Raw genomic sequence first — 23,018 nt, forward strand, 5'->3', positions numbered from 1 at the left:
GTACAAACGATTGGAAAAGGTATTGTTTAGAAATTCCAAGGGAAACTGCCGTTTCCCCAGCCACTCACTTTAAAATTTATATAACTGGGTATCGGAAGTGGTACAAACGAAGATTGTTGCTGTATTTTCCGGTACAAACATAGTACATTCATTAACATGCGTTTTGGTTTGAAATTCCAAGGTGGGGGTTGCCGTTTCCCCAGCCCCACGTTTAAAGTTATATAACTGTGTACCAGAAGTGGTACAAACGAAAATTTTTCCGGTACATTTCGGGACAAACGTACTACAAACGATTGGCATTGGTTTTTTGTTGGAAATTCCAAGTTGGGGGACTGCCGTTTCCTCGGCCCCTACTTTAAAAGTTCTATAACTGTGCACTGGAAGTGGTACAAAGGAAAATTTTTGCGGTACATTCCGGAACAAACGTAGTACAAACGGTTGACATTAATTTTGGTTCGAAATTCAAAGGTGGGGGCTGGCGAAACGTACCTAAAACTTCGAAACAAACAACAGCCTAACTTATATCCTTTAACGTACATTGTTAGCGTTATTAAATCTAAGTCGCTCAGGAGGGTAGGTCTTGTAGCCAGAAAGAAAGAAAGCAGAAACGCTTTCCAGGTTTTAACTGGAAATCGGATCGGAAAGCAATCACTAGGAAGACCTAGACGCAGATGAGAGGACACCATCAAGATTGATCTCGCACATATAGGATTACAAAGTAGGAACTGCATCTAGTTGACTAAGAGCAGAAGTAAATGGAGGGCTTACCCGAACGCGGCATTCAACATCTGTGTTTCATATGCCATACTTGGTTAGTTATAATATTATGATCTTATTTAATTTATAGAACACATGGTTGTACAAGTGACATAAGCTATATTAGGTGATGCCAAATTGACTCAATCATCAAAAGAAGTGTCAAGTTTGAGTTAAGTGAGGTAGTTAATACAGAAAACCAAGCATATGTTGAAAACGGAACAAGACATATGAAACTAAGGAAGAGTGTTTTTGACAAATAACAAATATAGTCATCCATCAAGCCAGTGGTAAGTACTCTTTTTAAAAAGAATAACGTTGTAACTGTTGAAGTATTATGCTTTCTACTTCAAGTTACTACGGAATTGAGTGACGAAACTATCTTAATACAAAAAAATCATATGATATCAGCGACCAGGAATTGAACAAGGGACACAGGCACGTAGCCAAGGGGTGGGTCCAAGGGGTCCCGACCCCCTTCCCCTTCGAGACAAGAGATTAAAAAAATAAGGAAGGATGAAACAAAAAGACGCAAGAAATAGGAAGAATCAGCGTTAAAAATAACTCTAACCAACTAACTCTATGGCCTATGGAACCCGGAGGTTCAATGCCGCGTTCACAAAAGCTCTCCACTGACTTCTAACATTAGCTAACTGCATCCAGTTTCTACATAGTATTCCAATTTCTGCGAGATCCATCTTAATATTGTCCTCCCATCTGCGCCTAAGTCTTCCTAATTGTCGTTTTCCGATTGGTTTTCCAGTCAAGACTTTGAAAGCGTTTCTACTTTCTTCCATTCTAGCTACATGTCCCGCCCACCTAAGCCTCCTAGACTTGACGACCCTAACAATGTTGGGTAAACCATATAAATTATGTAGTTCCTCGTTATGAAGTTTCCGCCATTCCCCATTCTCGTTCCTCTTGGGTCCGAATATTCGTCTCAGGATCTTGTTCTCAAATACTTTCCGTCTATGTTCTTCCCTCAGAGTAAGTGACCATGCTTCGCAGCCATACAGAACAACAGGCATAATTATCGTTCTGTATATTTTAAGCTTCAAATTCCTCGACAGAATTCGCGACGACGAGAGATTTTGAACCGAATAGTAACACGAATTCCCTGCTTTTAGTCGACATTTAATTTCTTCGTGAATATGATTTTCCTCTGTTACTATTGATCCTAGATATTTGAAACTATCCACTTTATCAAAAGTATTATTTAATATTTTAACGCATCCATAATTTGCCGTATTACGGTCCCGACGCACTTCCATGTATTTAGTTTTCTCTGCGTTAACTTCTAAACTCATGTCCCTGCAAGCGTTTAATAAGATCTCTGCATTTATTTCTATTGTTCTCCTACCATCCCCTATTAAATTTACATCATCAGCATATGCCATAACCTGGTAATACCGTTCAACTGTAGGCCCTGGTTGCTATCTTTGATTTTCCTTATAGGTATTCCAGAACGAAGTTAAATAATAATGGCGACAACGCATCTCCTTGTTTCAGACCATTTTCGACGTGAAAACTCGTGGACAAAAATTTTCCTACCCGGACTTTACTTTGGGATTCATTTAAACATATCTTAATTAATCTAATTAGCTTTCTCGGTATTCCAAGTTCTGTAAGAACGTTGTATAATGTTTCTCTCCTAACCGAGTCATACGCCTTTCTAAAATCAATAAATAGTTGATGCACTGGGGTATTGTATTCCTACTTTTTGAGTATTTGGCGAATGGTAAATATTTGGTCGATAGTTGATCGATTTCGTCTAAATCCGCACTGATAATCTCCAATAATTTCATCTGCGTATGGGGTCAGTCTTGCAAAAATAATATTTGAAAGGATTTTATAGGATGTTGACAGAAGAGAAATGCCTCGATAATTATTACAGTCAGTTTTGTCGCCTTTCTTGTGAATTGGAAATATGATTGACTCTTTCTACTCTTGTGGCAATTCTTCCTTGTTCCAGATAAGGAGAATGAGTTTGTGTATCTTGTTCCACAATTTTTCGCCACCACCTAAAATTAACTCAGCCGGAATTTCATCTACATCGGGAGATTTGTGTTTCTTTAATTTCTTTATAGCGGTTTCTACTTCTATTCGGTTGGGTTCTGGAATATACGGTTCTGCGGCGTGTATCTCCTTTTCTCCACGCACACTAGTTTTTGGTTGCGTGTTAAGCAAATCGTCAAAGAAATATTTCCATCTATTTTTAGATGCTATCCGTGTCAGTGAGAACTGTACCGTCAGATTTCTTTAATATATAAGCACGAGGTAGATAGCCTTTCTTAAATTCGTTGATTCCCTTATACATGTCCCGCATGTTTTTATTTTTACTATTATCTTCAAGTTCCTTAATTTTAACTTTCAGAAAATTGCGTTTCTTTGTTCTAAAAGTTTTCGAAGTTTCCCGCCTGATATCTGCGAAATTTTGTGTAGTTATTTCATTCGGATTTTGTAGCCAACGTAATTTTGCCTGTTTTCTCTTCTGTGCTAGTTTTATGCATTCCTGGTTGAACCATGGTTTGTTCCTACGTATTTCCGCGTGTCCCAATTTATCTTTTGCTGAAATTTTAATGCTATCTCTAGTTTCAATCCAGGTATCCTCAACACTAGTGCACTTCGAATCTTCTAAAGCCGAGAATCTATTCGAAACTTCAATCTGGTATTCCTCTCTTATCTGGCTCTCTTCTAATTTCTTTAAATTGAATCTCTCTGTTTTCGGACAATGAATATTACCTTTATTCAACGATAACCTCTCTCGTACTATCGCTGCCACCAGGTACTATCAGCCCCTTTAAACGACCGGACATCAATTATGCTAGATTGCCTTCTTCTATCTACTAAAACGTGATCAATTTGATTGTGTTTTTCCGTCTGGTGATGTCCAAGTGTATTTATGAACGTCGCGATGTGGGAATTTTGTACTCTTCACGATTAGGTTTTTGGAAGTTGCAAAGTTCACGAGTCTAACACCGTTGTCATTACTTTCCTTATGCAGACTTTCGTTCCCTATAATCGGTTTGAAAATATCCTCTCGTCCTACCTTCGCATTGAAATCCCCTAATAGAATTTTCATATGGTATCGCGGGAGCTGGTCAAATATCCGTTCCACTTCTTCGTAAAAACTGTCTTTTATATCGTCATCCTTATCTTCAGTTGGGGCATGTACATTTAAAACCATAATATCACACCACCGTCCCTTAAGAGTAATAAAATAAATTCTATCAGTGACAAATTCAACCCGTTTAATTGCTGGTAATATACGTTTATGAACGAAAAACCCTGTTCCTAACTGGTGATTTTTACTTCCTTCCCCGTAAAAGAACGTAAAATTTCCGGAATTCTCAGATCCATTTCCTTCCCACCTAACTTCCTGAACTCCTACTACGTCCATCCTGTATTTCTCTAACTCACTCGTTACGGATTTTAACGCGCCTGCCCTATACAGACTCCTAATATTCCATGTTCCAAATCTCATGTCCATTTTCTTTTGCTGAGGTCGTGCCAAGTTATCAGTCCTTGTCCGAGGCTTTTGTGAATATTTCTGAAGAAGTGCTTTTTTTTACAGGATGAGGTTGTTAGCCGTACCCAAACCCCCAAGCTGGAGAACCACTCCTAGTCGGCTGTCCGCGACTGCTTATTCAGTATATTCGCAGCTAACCTCTATATCTAGAGGCCTTCTCCTCGATCCGCAACCTGAGGACGCGCCATGCCGTGGTGACAGGAACCCACGTTACACGAAGCGTTAAAGCAAAAAATGAAAATAATTTTTCATCATCGCTTCTCTGCAGTATCAAACTTGTTATTTCAGAAACGGTTTTCTACTGCTCCTTTAACTTGTCATTTGGAACAGAAAGTAGACGACGGAAAAATAGAAACAAAAAGTTATGTGGAAAGCAAGTCCTGTTAACATTTGATTCAACAGAGAAAGGAACGCAGATATTATAAAATATTTTACATTATTGGATACGTACTTTTTAATAGTTGAGGTCATAATGAAAGGAAAATTGTTATATTTGGATGAACAGAAGAAGGAACTTAGATATTGCAAAATCTTTTTAAAACTTTTTTAATATTCTTTTATTCGAGATTTCTTCATATTTTGTTACTAAAACACTTAGAAACATGTCCTAATTTTATTGCATTAACAGACCAATATATGTTGCTAGTAAAATAATTTAAATTGATCAAGCTCCTGGTGTGATAACCACAATATTTCATGTCACACTCCCTCCCCCATTACGAAATCCTGACTAAACGAACCAATATATGTTACCAGTAAAATAGTTTACAATAATCGAAGTCTTGTATGATAGCCACAGTATTTAATGTCTCGGACCCCCCCCCCATTACGAAATCCTGGCTACGTGACTGAAGGGAAACTTTATTATTAAATATTGTTTTTGAATTGATAGCATTTATACAGTTTCTTCGTTTATAAGTAATATATTAAGACATATCGGTAAGTGAAAACTTAGTAGACATATTTGTACATGAAATGCACAAATAATTCCTTTCGTGAAAATGAACTCCTATATACAAGTTTTAAAAGATTAGCATTCATTTTTGTTTTAATCCATAGGTAAGTAGCTAATATTTTATCAGAGTTGAGCATCCTTTTGACCTGCTGATACACTTCTTGCGAGTGTTAGATTCGAAAACACATTCAAGCGCAACCGAAAAGCAGTGGTATACATTTGAAATAAATGTATAACGTTCCTCTACTTGAGTATGTTTCTACACATAATCAACAGAATTTTTCTTGAAATACATAATACTCAATCTGATTGGCAATCCACATTCTATGTTAAGTAATATTTGAATTTGTGGTTATTTATGCTTTATTAAAACTTTGAAATGCTTATCTTTTAAGAATATAATGAGCATAAATTGAAGAACATTTTCATATGTTTTAAACTAAAACTATACTTTTGTTTGTTTATAACCACAGACACTCTAATAGAAGAAATTGGATATCCATCGTCTATCTGGAGAAAATTTTCTGGAGAAATTTCTGCCAAGTTGAAATCAACATCTCATATGGAAAGTGTAACGATTTGTTTGGCTGTAACACAAAATGATGTTGAATCACACTGTATTGAATTAAACGAATTACATCAAAAGTATTCTTATTCTTATCTATGCAGGATGGTTGGGATAAATGATGTATATACTACGACTTGTGATTATTTAAAACGTTTCGAGGTAAGTTTGCTAAATAAAATATTATTTCCAGGTTCGTTTTATTTCGCCTTTTAAATTTGATACATGCGTGAATGTAATGATATTTTTTATCAATTATATTTCTTTGTTTTAATTGAGATCGCTCATTACTGGAGTTAGAGTTTGTTAATAACAGAAACGGTAAATAGTGGTAACTCACTAATTTATGTGGCAGACTTTCCAATTTGAAACTATTATCAACCAACAATAGGACAGCGTAATCATATGTAGACATTGGTAGCAAGAACAGAAATTAGTGAATAGAATATGTATTTCTTCCTCCTAACTATTACTTTCTCTTCCACCTTCATGATTTCGTAAGAACCAGTATACACACATAACTGAAATACTTTATAAGTAAAGCGTTATCACGAACAAACTACTACAAGTTTTAGTATACTGTATTAAAGAGTTATCATGAGGCGGCTAACACCAATCCACGACAGTTTAGAGATAAACAGATATAAGCAGCTGAATCATTGATATTTCAAACATTTTCTTGCCTACATTATTGCTTTGGTACCCTTATAAATGACTTATGTGTGACAGGAAGATCAACAACTAAGATGGGACGAAACAAGTAATATTAGTCTATCTAGAAAAGAGTCATTAACACTTCAAAGTTTATTAGTATTATTATTGAAGACAATAAGCAGAGAATGGAGTACTTCAAAAGACATTGCCACTTCATAAGAGCATAGGTTTTAGTTTAAACCTGCATGTATTTAGAAGAAAATTTCAGTTCATAGTGAACGGGTTAAATGTTGCAATTCATTGCTCCGAGTACAAGCGATTTGGTTACATGAATTGTCACGTGAGTAAATCAGAGTAATTGAAACAGCAATAAGAACAACGATAGAGCTCAACTTCTTTGATACCCATAAATAGAAATCAAACTGAACCTGATTTTTAATTTATAAAATCTATCTTGGTATTACTAGTATATATTTTGCAATAACTTATTCTCTGCCACTATAGACTACTTTTTAGTAACTTTTAAAATATCACTTACGGAGATAGTCATAATTACCAGATTAAGACCCATGGAATCAGATAAGGAGAATAAGATAACTTATCAACCTTCATTTATTATGTTAATAGAACCTGAAATCACTGCTGTATATATTTTTTATCATAAAATATTCAGAAAACGAATAGAGCTAAAATTAATTTTACAAAATTACTAGCACATTTTTTAAACATTTACGAGGTAATCCGAACCATTCTCCAGGAAAATGTAAATTTAATAGTCTTTATAATTTAACATAAACCTCAGTAACGATTCAATCTCGTCAATACGATAAGTATCTTTCAAACGCCCGGACAGGAAAATTCTGTCGCTTTCTCACCCACCAGATTCGAAAATTAATATGTCACCTACGACGTACCTCGAAGATCGAAAATCGTCTTCATCAGCATTGACGACCTCGTACCAACGTTTTGGAAGCCCATGGATTTCATCACGGTAGAACGTCGTGGCCGTGAAGCGAAGAAGGTATCAAGTGCATTTTGGCCTTTAGTACTGATTTCAACTGGTGTCCTCGAAGGTGATTATCCAAGGAATTGAAAAGGTCATTATCAAACGACACAATATCCGGGGAATAAAGTGGATGCAATATTGTTTCCCATCCACGGCGTAGAATGATGTTCCAGGTCATCGTAGCCTCATGGGGCTTAATGTTGTACTGTAACAGGAGGACCCCTTTCCGATTCAGAATTGCTGGCTCCAGTTTTGAGTTTTTCTTGAACACGGCCCAACTGGTGACAGTACACAGTTGCATTGACGCTCTAACACAAAGAATTACCTTCTTCTGGTTCAGTGTTATTTACGGCTGTTTTGGAATGGGTTCATGGGATGCTAACCAATGATGATGGCGCCGTGGAGCTTCGTACAGAATCCAATTTTCATCACATGTAAGAACCCTGTGCAGAAATAGCTTCTTCCTCACACAAGACAGTAAAAAAAACACAGGTGTCTGCTCGTGTTGCCTTGTGGGCCGGAGTCAAATCATGTGAGACCCAAAGACCTAACTTGTAGTGCTTCCCAATTAGATGGAGGTGCTGCCGAATGGTTTATCCAATGACATTGAATTCTAGTCCCAGTTCCTCACATGTCTGGCTATTGTTCGTCTCATTTGCTGCCTGAAGATCTTCATTTTCTACATGTCATGGTCTTCCGGCTCATGGTACGTCTTCGAGTGTTTCGTCACCGTTCTTGAACTCGTTAAACCTCAGCTGCTCCGTCCGTGTAGTCACGACTCCCTAACCAAAGTCTTGGCATTTTTTTCATCCCGCTGCAGCGGCGTTTCACCCCAGTTCCTAGAGCATACATGTCTTTATGACGATCTGTGGAGGTCCCATGTTCACTCTGTCCTTACGCAAATTCACGATGTAACTCAACTGCCACAACCAAGAAGTATGTTGGATATACCCAAAGTAACCACTGACCATCGCCTTATGTCCATTCGCATTAAACTCACGGTGTGAGGGCCAATTAAACACAGTCCTCCACAAAAGCGACAGAATTTTCTTGGCTACCTTTTATTAACATAATTAGCTAATTTCCTTTATTATGTAAATGTATATCCATAAAAAAACCTTAATTTTTTGAAACATTATTTTTTCATCAATACACTGTTTTCAAATATTTATTTGAAATAAAACAATTACATATTTTCCAGCATTAACACCATGACGCTTTTTCTGAAAATATTACCTGAATAGTGTATTTAGTTTTAAATCGTGTAAAATACACAAGTGATAATGGTCAATATAACAAACTCGAAAATATGTTCCCCCTAATCATATTAAACATGTGTTTTTTTTTAAATTATGTTCCTGGTAGTAATCAACTAATTGTTTAATATTCTCTACTTAATGATCTTAATGATATTCACTTCCAGCTAATAATACATTTGATGACACTATCAACAAACGTGAAGAAATTCACTTAAAAATATTTACCTACAAAATGATATAGAAATTTTAGAGAATACTAATGAAATACCAGTAGATATTACTTTTTTCACATCTAGACGACTTTGGCGTCGGGAAGCGGCGCTCTCATCGACCAGTTCTTCGGAACTGCAGTCAGCCACTGATCCTCCAGGTTGGGGGTTGGGTAGGGCTGATCACCCTGCCTGTAAAACTCACCGATCGATAGTAGCAACGTGAACCTCGGATGAAGAAGGCTGGATTTTTGGATTTCGTACCACTGCTATGTCCCGGATATGGCTCTGAATTGTTTGGATGATGCTCGGACCTGGGATCATGAGACGGTGGAGTAAAACGTGTGCGGACCCAGCGGGACCGGATGCAGGGATGCCTTGAAAGGGAACCCTGGGAGTCTGCGACACAGGGTTTTACAATGGAACGCGGATCTCTACCCTAACACGGTGGGACGTGGTTCTTCTTAAGAGTACCCATTAGTCGGCGGTGCAAGTTGCCCTGGCCCCTTGTCAAGCTTGAATTGTTGTGACAGCTTAGCTTGCTGACAAGAGTCATGCACGTAGGACCTGTCAGCCTCGTTGACAGCTATGGAACTCAGACGGGGAAGTGGAGAAGATTTTGGGATTAATTTGATTATGAATTTGTATCATCCTGCTTTGACCGCAGCTCCTGAATAAAGCAAAGTAGATGAGAATAAAATCATCGCTCGTTATCTGATAATTCAAGGTAAAAGTGAAGCGACAGCTGGTTCTTTAGTAAAGCTCTCGCCGTTTGTTCGTATCGCCAACTCTGTCACATTGCTACGGGTTCATTTCCGGATGACCATATTAAGAAATTACGTATTGGCACTTTACTTGTTCATATCATCAGTGACAAACAGTCGCAGCTGCTGCTGCAATGCTAGTCCATCTGTTAGTGCAACTGTCATCTAAACGACTCATGCGACTCCATCGACTGCTGCTGCCTCTACTGTTTCTGCGCCTCGGTCGCCTGCCAGACTACAGCCTCGCAGTCCTCTAGTAAAACTACTTCTGCTCGCTCTCTCCGCGACCAGTTTCTTAAGTCCTTTACTTCTGGCATACCTAGCAAGCCTTTGAAGAAAGAGCGAAAAAAAGATGCTGACCCCATCTTCTCAGTCAGCATCCTCTGATCACACTCTCAAGTCTAAGACATCCCGCAAGCCCTCTTCGAGCCCTCCCGACACAAAGAAGATTAAGCAGAAACCACACAGTCCCTCTGCGAGCGGTGTCTCGTCTATGGAAGAGGTGAAGAATGACGACATAGATGCATTTCAACTTGTGACTGGTCGTAAGGCGAAGCATGGATCAAAACTGTTTGTTGTAGATTCCGCTTAAATTATGGCTTTACTCCAGGGAATCTCAACGGATATTCCTCTCACCATGAGGAACTTTATCGGCTCTTGTCAATGTTGGATCTATGCTCTTCTGTTTCCAAGAGACTTACTTCACGCCTACCGCCACCTGTTTAGTCTCTGGATACACACTATATCGTCAAGACAAGATCACGGATGGTCGTGCGGCAGGCGGAGTAGCTATTGGAGTGTCCGACTGCTACCATTCCTTTATGCTGCATATTACGAGTCCTCTTCAGATTGTTGTTTTACGTATCTTTCTGCACCAGCCTATCACCATCCGCTGTACGTACATCCCCCACACTGACGCCTTCATTGGAGCCGATCTGGAACACGTCTTTCACCAGCTTCCAGCCTCTATTGTCTTTGTTGGTGATTTCAACTCTTACCATACCGTATGCGGATCTAGTCGGACTGAGGAACGTGATCGTAAGGTTGCAGCTTTTCTTGCCCAGACGAACCTGATTTTATTGAACAATGGTAGTCCAATGCACTTTACTATTGCTACAGGGACATTTTCATATATGGATTTGTCCTTTTGCAGCCCATCCCTGGGAGCTCAACTTCAGTGGCGTGTACATCCAGATCTCTCTGGCAACGATCATATTCCACTGGTACGTAATGGGTTTCAGCTCCCTCCAGCTGCACACTCGTCTAGACTCAATCTGCGCCTAGCTGACTGGGCACGGTTCTGTGCCAACTTTGACTTCACCCAAGACCTACAACAGTCTGTCGAGGACCAGTGTGCGGCTTTTCAGCGGAGTATCTTGTTGACAGCCGATGCAGCTATTCCCGTTCGGAAGCGCATCGTTTTTTGGTGGTCTGCAGAGATTGGCCAGGCTATCTGTGCCCGTCGACGAGCCTTGAATGTTTTTGGTTGTGCTCCTAGTGATGCTATGTTGGCGCAGTTTCGCCGTCTTCGTGCCCGAGCTAAGTATGTTACCAAACAGGAAGCTGGCGCGCGTATGTGTCTTCAATATCTGCCCAGAGTTCAGTCTCTGAAGTATGGTCTAAGGTTCGTCGTCTACAACGCCATTCTCCTTCTAGTGAATTCCTGCATTGGTTCTTAATGGAATCCTGGTTACCGACCAAGATCTTATAGTGTCTGAATTGGGTCAACATTTTATTGACGTTCCCAGTTCTGCGCATCATCCAGCAGGCTTCCTGCCCATCAAGCATCGTGATGAGCGTACGCCTTTTGTCTTTCGCTAACAACGAGAGCTACAATACCCCGTTTACTGCTCCGGAGTTATCTGCTGTTCTACACTCCACGAAGGACCCTGAGCCAGGTCCTGATCATACACCTTATTTCATGCTTCGGCATCCCCCGTCTGAAGGTCACCGCCATCTAGATCTCTTCAACCGGCTCTGGCTGGAGGACACTTTTCCTGCTGCTTGGAGTAAGGCTTGCATTATTCCGATACTAAAACCGGGAAACCTTGCTACGTCTTCTGCACACTACCGGCCCATTGCCCTTACCAACTGTCTTTGCAAAGTTCTGGAGACGATGACCAAGAGTAGTCTCGTTTAGTTTCTTGAGCATAATGGTTTTCTTTTCAGCATCTAGTGTGGCTTCCGGCTCTATAGCTCCACGATAGATCACCTTGTTCACTTGGAGACTGCGACCCAGGACCCCTTCCACCACCGTCAACATCTTTTGGCCATCCTGTTTGATTTGGAGAAGGCTTATGACACTACTTGGCACTATGGAATCCTGCGCCAACTCCATACTTGGGGCCTCTGTGGCCATTTGGCTGCTTTTCTCCAGAACTTTCTTGGCGAGCATTCCTTCCGTGTAAATATTGAATCAACCTCTTCTGCGCCATTTCGACAAGAGAATGGATTTCCGCAAGGATATGTGAACAGTGTGCTGTACGAACTTACACTTTTCGTTCGTAGTTTACTCTACGTGAATGACTTCCTGATCTATTGTCTGTCCCATGATCTTCGCAAAATTCCACGCCAGTTATAACTAACCACTTGCATCAGTGGTCCCTTCGCTCTGGCTTCAAGTACTCCTCTACCAAGACAAACTGTGTGCACTTCTATTGCCTCCGCAACTGTGCTTTTGATCCAGAACCTTCCTTGGGACACGATCGCCTCCAGAATGTTAAGTGTATTCGTTTCCTGGGCCTCCAGTTTGATCGTCGTCTTACTTGGAATCATCTTGTTCGTGCGTTAAAGTATAGCTGTCTCCTTTGCATGAAGTTGTTGCGTCTGTGCTGACCGTGGTGTGCTGCGTCGCCTTTGCAGAAGTCCCATTCGATCGAAGCTTGACTACGGCTATGTGGCTTGGGGAACGCTCGTCGCAACGTACTACGCCATCTGGACACAGTCCACCATCTAGGTCTGCTAATTGCCACTGGGGCAATTTCGTAAGAGCCCAATCCTTAGCCTGTATGTCGAGGCTCACGAGCCGTCTCTGTTGAACCGTCGCCAAGTCCTGCAGCTAAGATATCTACTTCATTTGAAGGCTATTCCTGATCATCCTTCTGGCTTTACGTTGGAAGCTGGTCCTCGTCTTTAACGTTATCAGGCACAGTCTACAGTCACCAGGTCTTTGGAATCCGTGCCTTGGAACATCTGGCAGATCTTGCTGTCAAGCTACCTCCACCTGTTGTTTTGGGTTTCCTGCCACTTCCACCCTGGCAACTGCCTCAACCGGTGATCAACTTCTCTTTGGCACAGTTCAAGAACGCAACTATCAGTGACCAGGAATATCGCCAGGAATTTCTCTCTCTCATGGCCTCCTATCCGGGCTACCGTCTCATCTTCACCGATGGCTCCAAGCAGGCTGACTATGTTCGCTGTGCTTTTGTTCTAGACATCCACTGTTCCCGAGTTCAGCTTCATCCCTACTGCACCGTTTACAACACAGAATTGGAAGTCATTTTGGAAGCTCTTCAGCAAGTTCGTCGCCGCTAGCTTCGCGCTATTGTGATCTGCTCCGATTCCAGCAGTGTCATCCAAAGCCTTGACGATGTCACGTCTCCGCATCCACTTGTCGAGCAAAGTACTACTTCAGTGCCATGGTCTCCTTGCTGAGGGCTATGATCTTCAGTTTTATTGGGTGCCAGGCCATGTTTGCATCCCTGGAAATGGCTGCTTTAGCGCTGGCAGTCATCATGGGATGAGGAGATCAACAACAAACTCCTTGCTGTGAATCTCCGTCTTGGAGTCTGCTCGTCGAGCTTCTGCCCTTCATGATTGGAAGAGAGGACTTTGGCTCGTCTTCGGATTGGTCATAGTCATTTGACACACGGACACCTTCTGCAGAGAACCCCTTCCTCCTTACTGTCGCCTTTGTGGTCATCGCATGATTATTCGTCATCTTCTTGTGAACTGCGTGCCTCGTTCGCCTGTGTGTGTTCAGTTTGGCCATCTCGCTGACCTCCCAACTCTGCTCAACGGTGATCCTGATATCTCTTGAAGGTGTTTCGATTTCTGCGACATCAGCAAGTTTTATTAGCCATTTTACTTTTCTATGTGCTTCTGTGACAGTGCAGTGTTTTACTCTGTGGGTGCTCCGCTTTTAACATTTCTTGCTTTATTTATTATTTTAACTTGTGCTTCTCTTTTTCTGCACTTAGCCTGGTGCCCTGAGTGACTGCTTTAGTGTGTCCCTTATATTCTCTTCTACGGATAGTATGGTTTTCAGCTGTGTTTGTTTGTGTCTCTTCGCGTCTACTGTGTGTCCTCTTACCTAGTGATGGTTGCCAAAAGACTTCTGTCGTCGGAGCACCCACCCCTACCATTTCAATTCAATTCAACTTTAGACGACTTATTCTACAGCACTTGTAGGGTCAAGCGACAAAAACTAATCAAATTATATAATAGCTTAATTATATGGACCAACTATGTTGCAGAATGTATGAGAAGTAATAACTAAAAGCTCTCACTACAAGTTATAAGGAAACACATCATTAAATGTTAAACGAATCGTTTTAATTCATAAAGAGAAAAAAATGAACGAATGGGACGTAATTGATACAAGTTGTAAAGCCAATTCTAACTAAAAATTCTTCATTTTATGTTCCATGTATTTTAGCTTCAAGACATTATGCTGCGAAACTTTGGGATAATTGTGTAGTCCAGTGTACCCACAAATATTTGGAGGTTGTCTGACACGTTGGGTTATATTTTTGTGATTCTCGTTGCTGAGATCCTCATTGAAATCATTGACTGTTATGGCTCGAAAGCCAGTACAAACAAGCAGATGGCTAGACGAGCTGAACCATATTCCCGTCTCTGATGAATCCTGATGTTATGTGTAGAATTACAACACCGTAGCAATAGCCACGACACCTAGATGTTCTTTGGGAGACACATAGATTATTTGAGCGGGGTTTTGTTGCAATATTCTCGGATTCGATCCCATGTGCGAACTCCTGCAAATTTGAAATTGTTATGGTAGTTCAGATTCAATCTTAAACTATAGGTCCACATATCATATAGGTAATCAACAAACTCAAGGTAGATGCCAATAATACTGCGAACTTTGAACATAAAACGACCTTGAACAAAAGTAACATTGGCGTGTAGAACGCGTACATAGACGTGTAAGACAAGCACGAATTAAAATTCGGTACTGACCCAAAACTAGGGATATTCTATCTTGGCTCCCTGCGTAAGATAGCCTGTTCGCTATTGGGAATATGTATCTTGGAGATCATAGTGCTATGGAAAATTAATCAAGAATATTTTACTTTGATAAATTCTCAATCTAATCTACAGGAGACATTGGCAATGGATTTGGGATTTTATGCTATACCTTCCTATGTAACCTGCCGGGATTCTTATATTTTTGGGAATATTTCTATGATGCTTCGCAACTCATTCTCAACCTCATGATCATATTTGTAGAATGGGTGTGTACTGACTTAAATTTGGTACATTTTGAAATTATTATGGTTAGAAACAAAATTTTGCATGCAGAGTTCAAGGCACAATGGAGCCAAGTTATATTATCAAACTTGTCAAAAAGACATACATCATGTTTGTACAGTATATTTGAGTACATCACAAAGTTACACTTTCTTTACATTACAACGATTAATGAATCTATTAATCTACTACGCTCTAAAAGTGACTTTAGATAGAGACGTTAATGATAAAATAACTGCAAAATGACCAAGTCTAGACTTGATTCTCTTGCACGCTGGACGTACCATATTTAATATGTATGTAGATCACAACGAAATACGTGACAGTTGTGCGAATAGACCATATAGTTTGTACGTGATACGCTTCAACTAAATACCACACCGTAGCTTAGAACTTTTACGTTTTGGTAATGACCCCCAACATGGATGTAGAATTAATATTTCGATGTCTCTATAGTTCGATTACATTTTTGTCCTATCTTAGGACCTGGAGCTTTTCCTAACGATCTTGCACAGGAGCACTTTCAGTTTTTTTCACGTTTCCATAATTACAGTACTCTTATGTTATTAGTACGTAGACAGGGGGTAGATTCGTCTCTAATTTGGAGTAGTCTTTAAAACTATGGGATTTCGTGTTATGCTACTTATGGATCTACAACACAATATCTGGAATATGAGTAAATAATCGTGCTTTTCTTTTATAAGGTTCATATCCTGTTCGAGTGAAATTCGTATAAATGCTAATCAGGAATACAGACATTCATATACGCATATTAATATTACACGTAACACCCTAGGGAATTTCAAAGTAGTATGCATAATTATTAAAGGATGTGCAGCACTAAACGCATAATTATTATTCGTAATATGAGATTGTCATTATATTGCTTATTGCTTTCAAAAGCATTCTGCAACTTATCAATTAGCAACTGAAAACTCTTTCGCCTAAGATCTCAAATTAAAACTCAAACATATAAATCCCACACAACCTATTCCAGGACCTGAATCATATAATTTATTCAGTAGAGAATGTTTGTTTACATTTATTCTATTATCGGATATATAAGATACATGTGTAAATCTTAACTTTATCCAAAACAATAAAAAGTAATGTGTTTAATAAGAACATGTCTCATTTATTGTAATGAATAATTTTTTAGACACACAGTATGAGACACGGTATTATTTTATTTTAACAGTCGCTCAATGAGCCTCTTTTTTAATGTGATAATAAATTAAATCATTTGAGAAGTATATCATAAGAAACTTAACACGTTTGAATATCATGTAATATAAGTAATATATTACATATATAGTACTTAATATATTTTAACTAACCATAAGTAATATATTTTAACTAGCTTTTATACTTCCTGTGTCTCTTGTTTTCGATGCTGATAAGAAGGATCCCATACTATAAATACATACTTTCAATTTAAATTGTAGACAGACATTAATTAACGATAATATAGTTTCTTCGTTTTTAAAATGGTCGCTCGAACTATTATTAAAAAAGTTTTAAAATTTCGTAGTCATATGGTGTATAAATTTCTAATTTATACCAAACAATACTCCTCCATCCCTTACGATTTCCTGTCTTGTATGATCTGATTTTCTACGGTATATTTAAACACAGTATTTTTTTTAAAAAAAATAAGTCATTTCATAACACTAAATAACATTAACATGGGATTTATTTCTCCTACAACATCCATTGAGAACATTAATATCCAGTGATATCCTAAAATAATTTATTTCAATCATATATTGTGTGGAATTCTCCATAATTTTGATGTTATCCACATATATTTAAACATGAAGTATATTTCAACATTTCAGGTAAATATAATTTCAGGTAATTATAAGAAAGAGCAAAGGTCCTAAATTCTATCGTTGTTGTACTTCAGATTAGATTCTTCCTTTCTATATTTAATAATATCAATTCTTTCAAAAAACGCAGTATTATAATGGAAACCTTACATAATTAGCGACATGAAAAAATACATAATCGGTTTCATGATGATCTTTGTTCCGGAAAATGATTAAATAGTAAAACTGATGTAACAATTATTGGCTTTCCAATCATATTTAATTTTTGGTTAAAATATTTGTTTTAATTCATGTCTAAATTGATTTTGTAACATTGATTATGTAAAATAATATAATAATACGTCGCACGTAATTAGTCAACTAATGAAAACATTTTCTGCCATATAACTAGAACAATTTGCCACTTTGATGATAGCATTCTGTTCCAGACGTGACACTTCCTTTATTTATGCGCACACGAAATTTTGTTAGTCTTCTCATCTTTTCTCCCTCATACAGAAGGCACAATGTCCTGAATTTCAACCTGCATCGGACAAAATTATGGTCTCGTCTGGTATTCTTAAATACTTTCGTGTACTTGAAGTTAATCTCTCGGCAACTATTGCAGATACACTCTTTCCACTGTGTGGTCCAAGAAAATACTTTTTGTGTAAAGTTTTCTGAAAATATTCCCTCTCCATGTTACTCTGAATGTTGAAATGTAAAACTATGTAGATGTTTATACTGCTAATATTCATGAAAGCAAAGAAGACAGATAACGGCCATCTACTAGTTCTCCTAGGTATCGAATATATAGCCTCCATAAGTATTAAGGTGTTTCTCCTTTATTCTTCAACAGATTGGCTGCTAGTAACAATCCATGATGTTTTTGTGGTTCGACAGCCAGTGGTATGGAACTGAACCAGTTGTTAGTAGTGACGTTTCTGTCAATTTGAATTATAGGTTCTGCCAGCCTAATGGTGAAGACTATTGTCCGTTTAAATTGGTCCATCGGGTTGGTGCCCCACGTTTTATGTTGAGAGCATATGACATATTTAGCTACTTTAGAATGCAGGTAATCTCGGAAACTGCATCATATACGGAAGAGTTCGAGCTTTTCATAATTTCTCGTATATTTCCCGACGGAATAGTAATTTCTGCAGTGCGAGGTAAACTCCTGAAACATATGTCGAAGGAGCACAAAGTGGTCAATCTTTCTTTTCTCGTCCTTGAAACTTTGTCATAGGAACGAACAGCTTATAATTGCAATCTCAGCCTTCTAAAATATATTGCTGCTACGAACAGTTCAATTCCAGACCATCCATGGCGTAGAGATCATTCAGATTTTGATGGATTGGTTTCAGTACTTCTTCAATTTATAAGAGGCACACCAAGCCTTTGCGTCTCCTATATTAGTATTTTAAATCTCTTTCTCTACTATAAACGTCCCTATATGTTCCAATTTAGTGATTTATAAATTCAATGATTATCTCCAGAATAATAGTACTAAAGAATAAACTTTAACATTGTACCGGTTTATTATTATTATTATTATTATTATTATTATTATTATTATTATTATTATTATTATTATTATTATTATTACTTTTTTGCATGTTTTTTGACTCTGGACAATCGGGAAGAAAGATTCTCACTAATTTTCATAACTTGGAGTGAAGCATGTGGAACCATTTTAAGACATTGCCCTTCCCTGGTAGGTATGGTGCCCGTACCGTAGTATTTGAGGGTGGTTGTATATGATCTACTTGTTACCAATATGTCACCTTCACCTAATGTGTCTTCGCTGGCGGAAATATGGTTCCTGTCTTTAATATTCTCTTATTCACTGTTATATTCTAAATTGAGGACTTAAAATTGGTCGCTTACACTCGAAAATTCCAACAGCATATTTCTAATCTCTTCCACAGCACTTCATGATCTTGCATTTTCAGAAGATAGAGGTTTTCGCCTTGCATACATATATTAAAAGCTTACAATGAACACATAAACCAGTTACGAGTTCAATTTCTGACAAGAGAAATTCGACTAGAATATATTCTTGTAAAGGTGGTGACCGTGCTTCTCTGTGAAACGTCTTGCAATCACCGAATTGCTTAATTGTTTTCGGCATAAGAAGAAACTCAAATAAACCAAAGAAGTTTATTTTAGGACAAAAGAGGTAACTTATTCTCTCGCGCGTGAATTTTTTCTCAGCAAAATACGCCACTCAAAAGAAAATAAAAAATACTTACTATTCGTTTCAGAAAGAATTGAAATCTGTATTGATTATGATAGTGGAAATTTAAAAGCCAGCTAGACAAAAATTCAAAGGTTATGATTGAAATTAAAAAAAAAATACATTTAAAAAATATGAAAATGCATAACAAAATTCCGTGCGCGACTAAATAAGGTTTAAATATGAATTAAGCTATTTGATTAACACTTGCGACATACCAAAAATTCTCATTTCTAACTAGTACACCATTATCAACTAGCTGAGAAGCTAGTATTATATTAGTATATAGAACGTCTACTTCTTATTTTTTATTTAAAGAATCACTAATATTTTTAGTTCATAGTTAGAAAATTTAAAATAATTAATCCGTTGGGTATAATACCATATTTAAAATTCGGTAAATTTGTTGAAACGTGATTGAATATTTTTTAAGAATGATTGTTTCTAAAATTTAGCGGGAGAAAGTAGCAGATTACTCGTAAATAACCTTATTGAATTAACTTTACGAACCAGGAGTGCCCTCTGATATTTTAAATATTGTTTTAACTACCTTGTTCCCAAGACAAGCCAAACTAGTTAGTCAGTGGTTTAACTTCTTCTTGCAAGCTACTATGTTCTAGGTGTAAAGAAACATTCGGAATTTTGTACTCAGGCTAATAGTAAAACGTATAAGTCAGAAAAATATTAGTTTTGTTCTCTGAGAGTCCTAGTGGAGCCCAGGGATCTCGACTCACTTGTTGCCAACGTGCAATTAAGGAGTATTTTAATCACTGGAACAAACTGAAATAATGTTCAATGTTCCTCTTAAGAGATGATGTGGTGTTCTGTTCGACGGAAAGTCTTAGATCCGATGGTCCCCGAACAAAATGAGTCCATTATGGTTTGATATTTCCTTCATGGGGTGAAGAGGATGACATACTTATGATGTGACCTCATAAATAATAAATGATAATACAGTAAAGTTATTTTCATTGGCAAAGAATACATTTACTAGGAGTATTACATTTAAGAAAAACTTTGCTTCTTAACGTTGATACAGAACGCAATATTTTTGTAAAGAAAAGTGACTTTGCTGAAAAGGAAAACAAGACTACTACATAACCGATAGTCTTGCATAGCTTTTCTTCACTGTTCCGTGTGAATGCTCTTCATGCAATCTGGACACACAGGTTCACTACATTTCTTGCAAATGTACCTGGCTTTCTTGCGGCACAATTGGTCATGGCATCTTTGAGCCTGCTTGACCCTCACTTTTGGTGGACAATGATTTATACCATCGTATTAGAGTTGATTTGGTGCTTTGAAGATCTTGTCCTTCATTAGTTGAGCTTCGTCCTCAATTCATAGGCGCCCTCGTTTCTTATCATTGTTCGTTCCAAAGTATATGAGTGGCGAAATAATAGCTACTTTGAATTGAAGTAACGGAACATTAATACTTCACTATAAAATATCCAGGCATTAATGATGCACATGTTGAGGAGCTGAAACAAACTCTCAGGTATAACTTTTTGTCTCAGAATCCATACGAATAATGCGTAATTATTCTGTACATTAGAATTACGCCCCCCTTAATCGGATGTACTCAGCAATAACGAATGATCTAGGTATTTGAATAACAGACTTTTCCCTGCGGCCTTATCTTTGTACCTCACCTTCTGGCATGGCAGCTGCGTAAGACGATAGGGTATGCACTTCTTCGTGTCCTTGATCGATCTGGGAATCACTCACTTCAGAGATTAGGATTGCTGTCATCTTCATGTTAATAAAGAAAATCTTCCCCAGAAGTGGGATAACTCTCACTGTTGGGCGGATAGTCGTCTTCATCACTACTACAGAAGCTGGTATCGGAGTTTGATGGAAATTCTCAATACAGAAGGCTGGCACTTTCATCCTGTCTCAACCATTGAGCCATGGAGATGTTGTAAAAGATAATAAATATTCAAATAGAAGTAGGAAAACATACGATTTTTCCATCTACTAATACATGCGCAAGCAAATGTCATTGGTAGATCTAGAAAACATAAAACAATGTGGTGTAGTGATCATATATTCTTTTGTTTTTCATTTTCTCTATTTCTTATGAAACTTAAACTTGTAGAACTTATATAAAACTATATAAAACAATTATAACTATAATTGAAGAAATTACAATGAAATATATTACATGTAACACATGCATATGCTTACGGCTATAAATGGATCGAAAGTGCGTGAAAAAGCTTCACAATTGAACTTATTATCTATATTTTTCGTCGTTATAGGGAATGTAAATATACGTGAATCTGTGACTCACATGTATAGAGTGATCGAGTGTAAATTTGTGTATTTCAACAATAATTTTACAGCAATCTGTGACACGGAAAAATTAAGTTTTTTCTTGTTTTATTATTGATTGACTCCTATTAAAGTTGTGGCAGTCGCGGATATTCTTTGGTTGTTATTGTTTATTTATTTATTTATTTATTTATTTATTGTAATAACACAACAGACATTCTGCCCATTTGCAGTGTTTGTTTACATATATGGTAAACGACATTATTTTTCAGAGAGGAAAATAGAGAAACTTTCACTATTTCACTAACTAATTTAGCTTATCAGATTACAAATTTTATTCTTAAACACTGTTTCAGACATAGTGAATGCATTTATAACTTCGCACTTTTCTTCAATATTACTGTAGTAGGAGATCACTTTCCATAAAAGGAATATATATAGAATGTCAGGACGTGATTTCTTACAGTACAGGATACTACTATTGTTCAACCACGTTTTTGACGTTGGAAATTGCAGAAATATATTAAGTTAGTTTTATGTAATCAATTTTATTATTCATTATTTTATAGAGAACAACTAAGTCATGAACAAACCTACGTTGCTTCAATGTCTGTATATGGAAGTTACTTGCTAATTCTAAGTATGGTATGTATGTAAGGTATCATCCTGTTGTCTATAACATCAATAGTTTCAAAAACGTGCACTGTACTGCACTTGCTCTTTCAATTATTTGGGTATATTTTGAATTATGGAGAGTCCAAATAACGGAAGCGTATTTTAGTTGGAGTCTTATATAGGCGAATAATATAATTTCAAAATTGTCATGTGGCTACAAAAGCCTTTACTTACACTATAAACAAAGTCAAGATCCTTATATGCGTTGGCTATGCTTGGCAATCTAAATCAATTTTGGATCAAAGATGACACCAAGATCTTGAATAGTTAGCGGGCTACAAAGATTTATCCCATCAAAAATATAATCATAATTTGTATATTCTTCTTTTATAGTAAATGTGATATTTTTGCATTTAGTTATGTTAAGTCTGAATTTATTCACGTAGCACCAAGGTTTTACATTCTCCAAATCTGCTTGAAGGATTTTTACAGTCTTGAAGTGATTCAATTTGAGTATGTAATTTTAACTCATCTGGAAAGAGTAATCTATGTGAATTCATAAGAGCTAGTTTTTTCAGGTAAGATGTCATGGTTAACTAAATCAAACGCCTTCTGAAAATCTTATAGTTTACATCTAACTGCCCTCCTTTGTCAAGTTCCGAAGCCTTTTTTTTTTTTTTTTTTTTTTTGTAATTGCCAAATTAGTTGTGGAGGATCTAACCTTGAGAAATCCGTGTTGGCATACAGATATTTTAGTACCAACGCGACCAAGCAAGCGCTTGTATATTATAGAGTTTTCCGATTGAAGATAGAATAGCCTGAAAGTTAGTCTGAAACTTTCTAAATTTCTAGTATTGCTAGATTTTGGGATAGGACATATGAAACTATCTTTCCA

General features: G+C 37.6%; 1 protein-coding gene across 2 annotated transcripts in view; it reads left to right on the top strand.

Moving 5' to 3' along the window:
- Positions 1-23,018, top strand: part of LOC145673395 (uncharacterized) — a 476,309-nt gene that overhangs the window by 102,904 nt on the left and 350,387 nt on the right. For both annotated transcript variants that reach the window (XM_081743054.1, XM_081743055.1), the window contains exon 7: positions 5,714-5,967. In XM_081743054.1, the coding sequence (XP_081599180.1) occupies positions 5,714-5,967 (254 nt within the window). The remainder of the gene's footprint in view (positions 1-5,713; positions 5,968-23,018) is intronic.

This window comes from Thermobia domestica, chromosome 16 (assembly GCF_964235325.1).
Source record: "Thermobia domestica chromosome 16, izTheDome1.hap1.1, whole genome shotgun sequence".
Lineage (NCBI taxonomy): Eukaryota > Metazoa > Arthropoda > Insecta > Zygentoma > Lepismatidae > Thermobia > Thermobia domestica.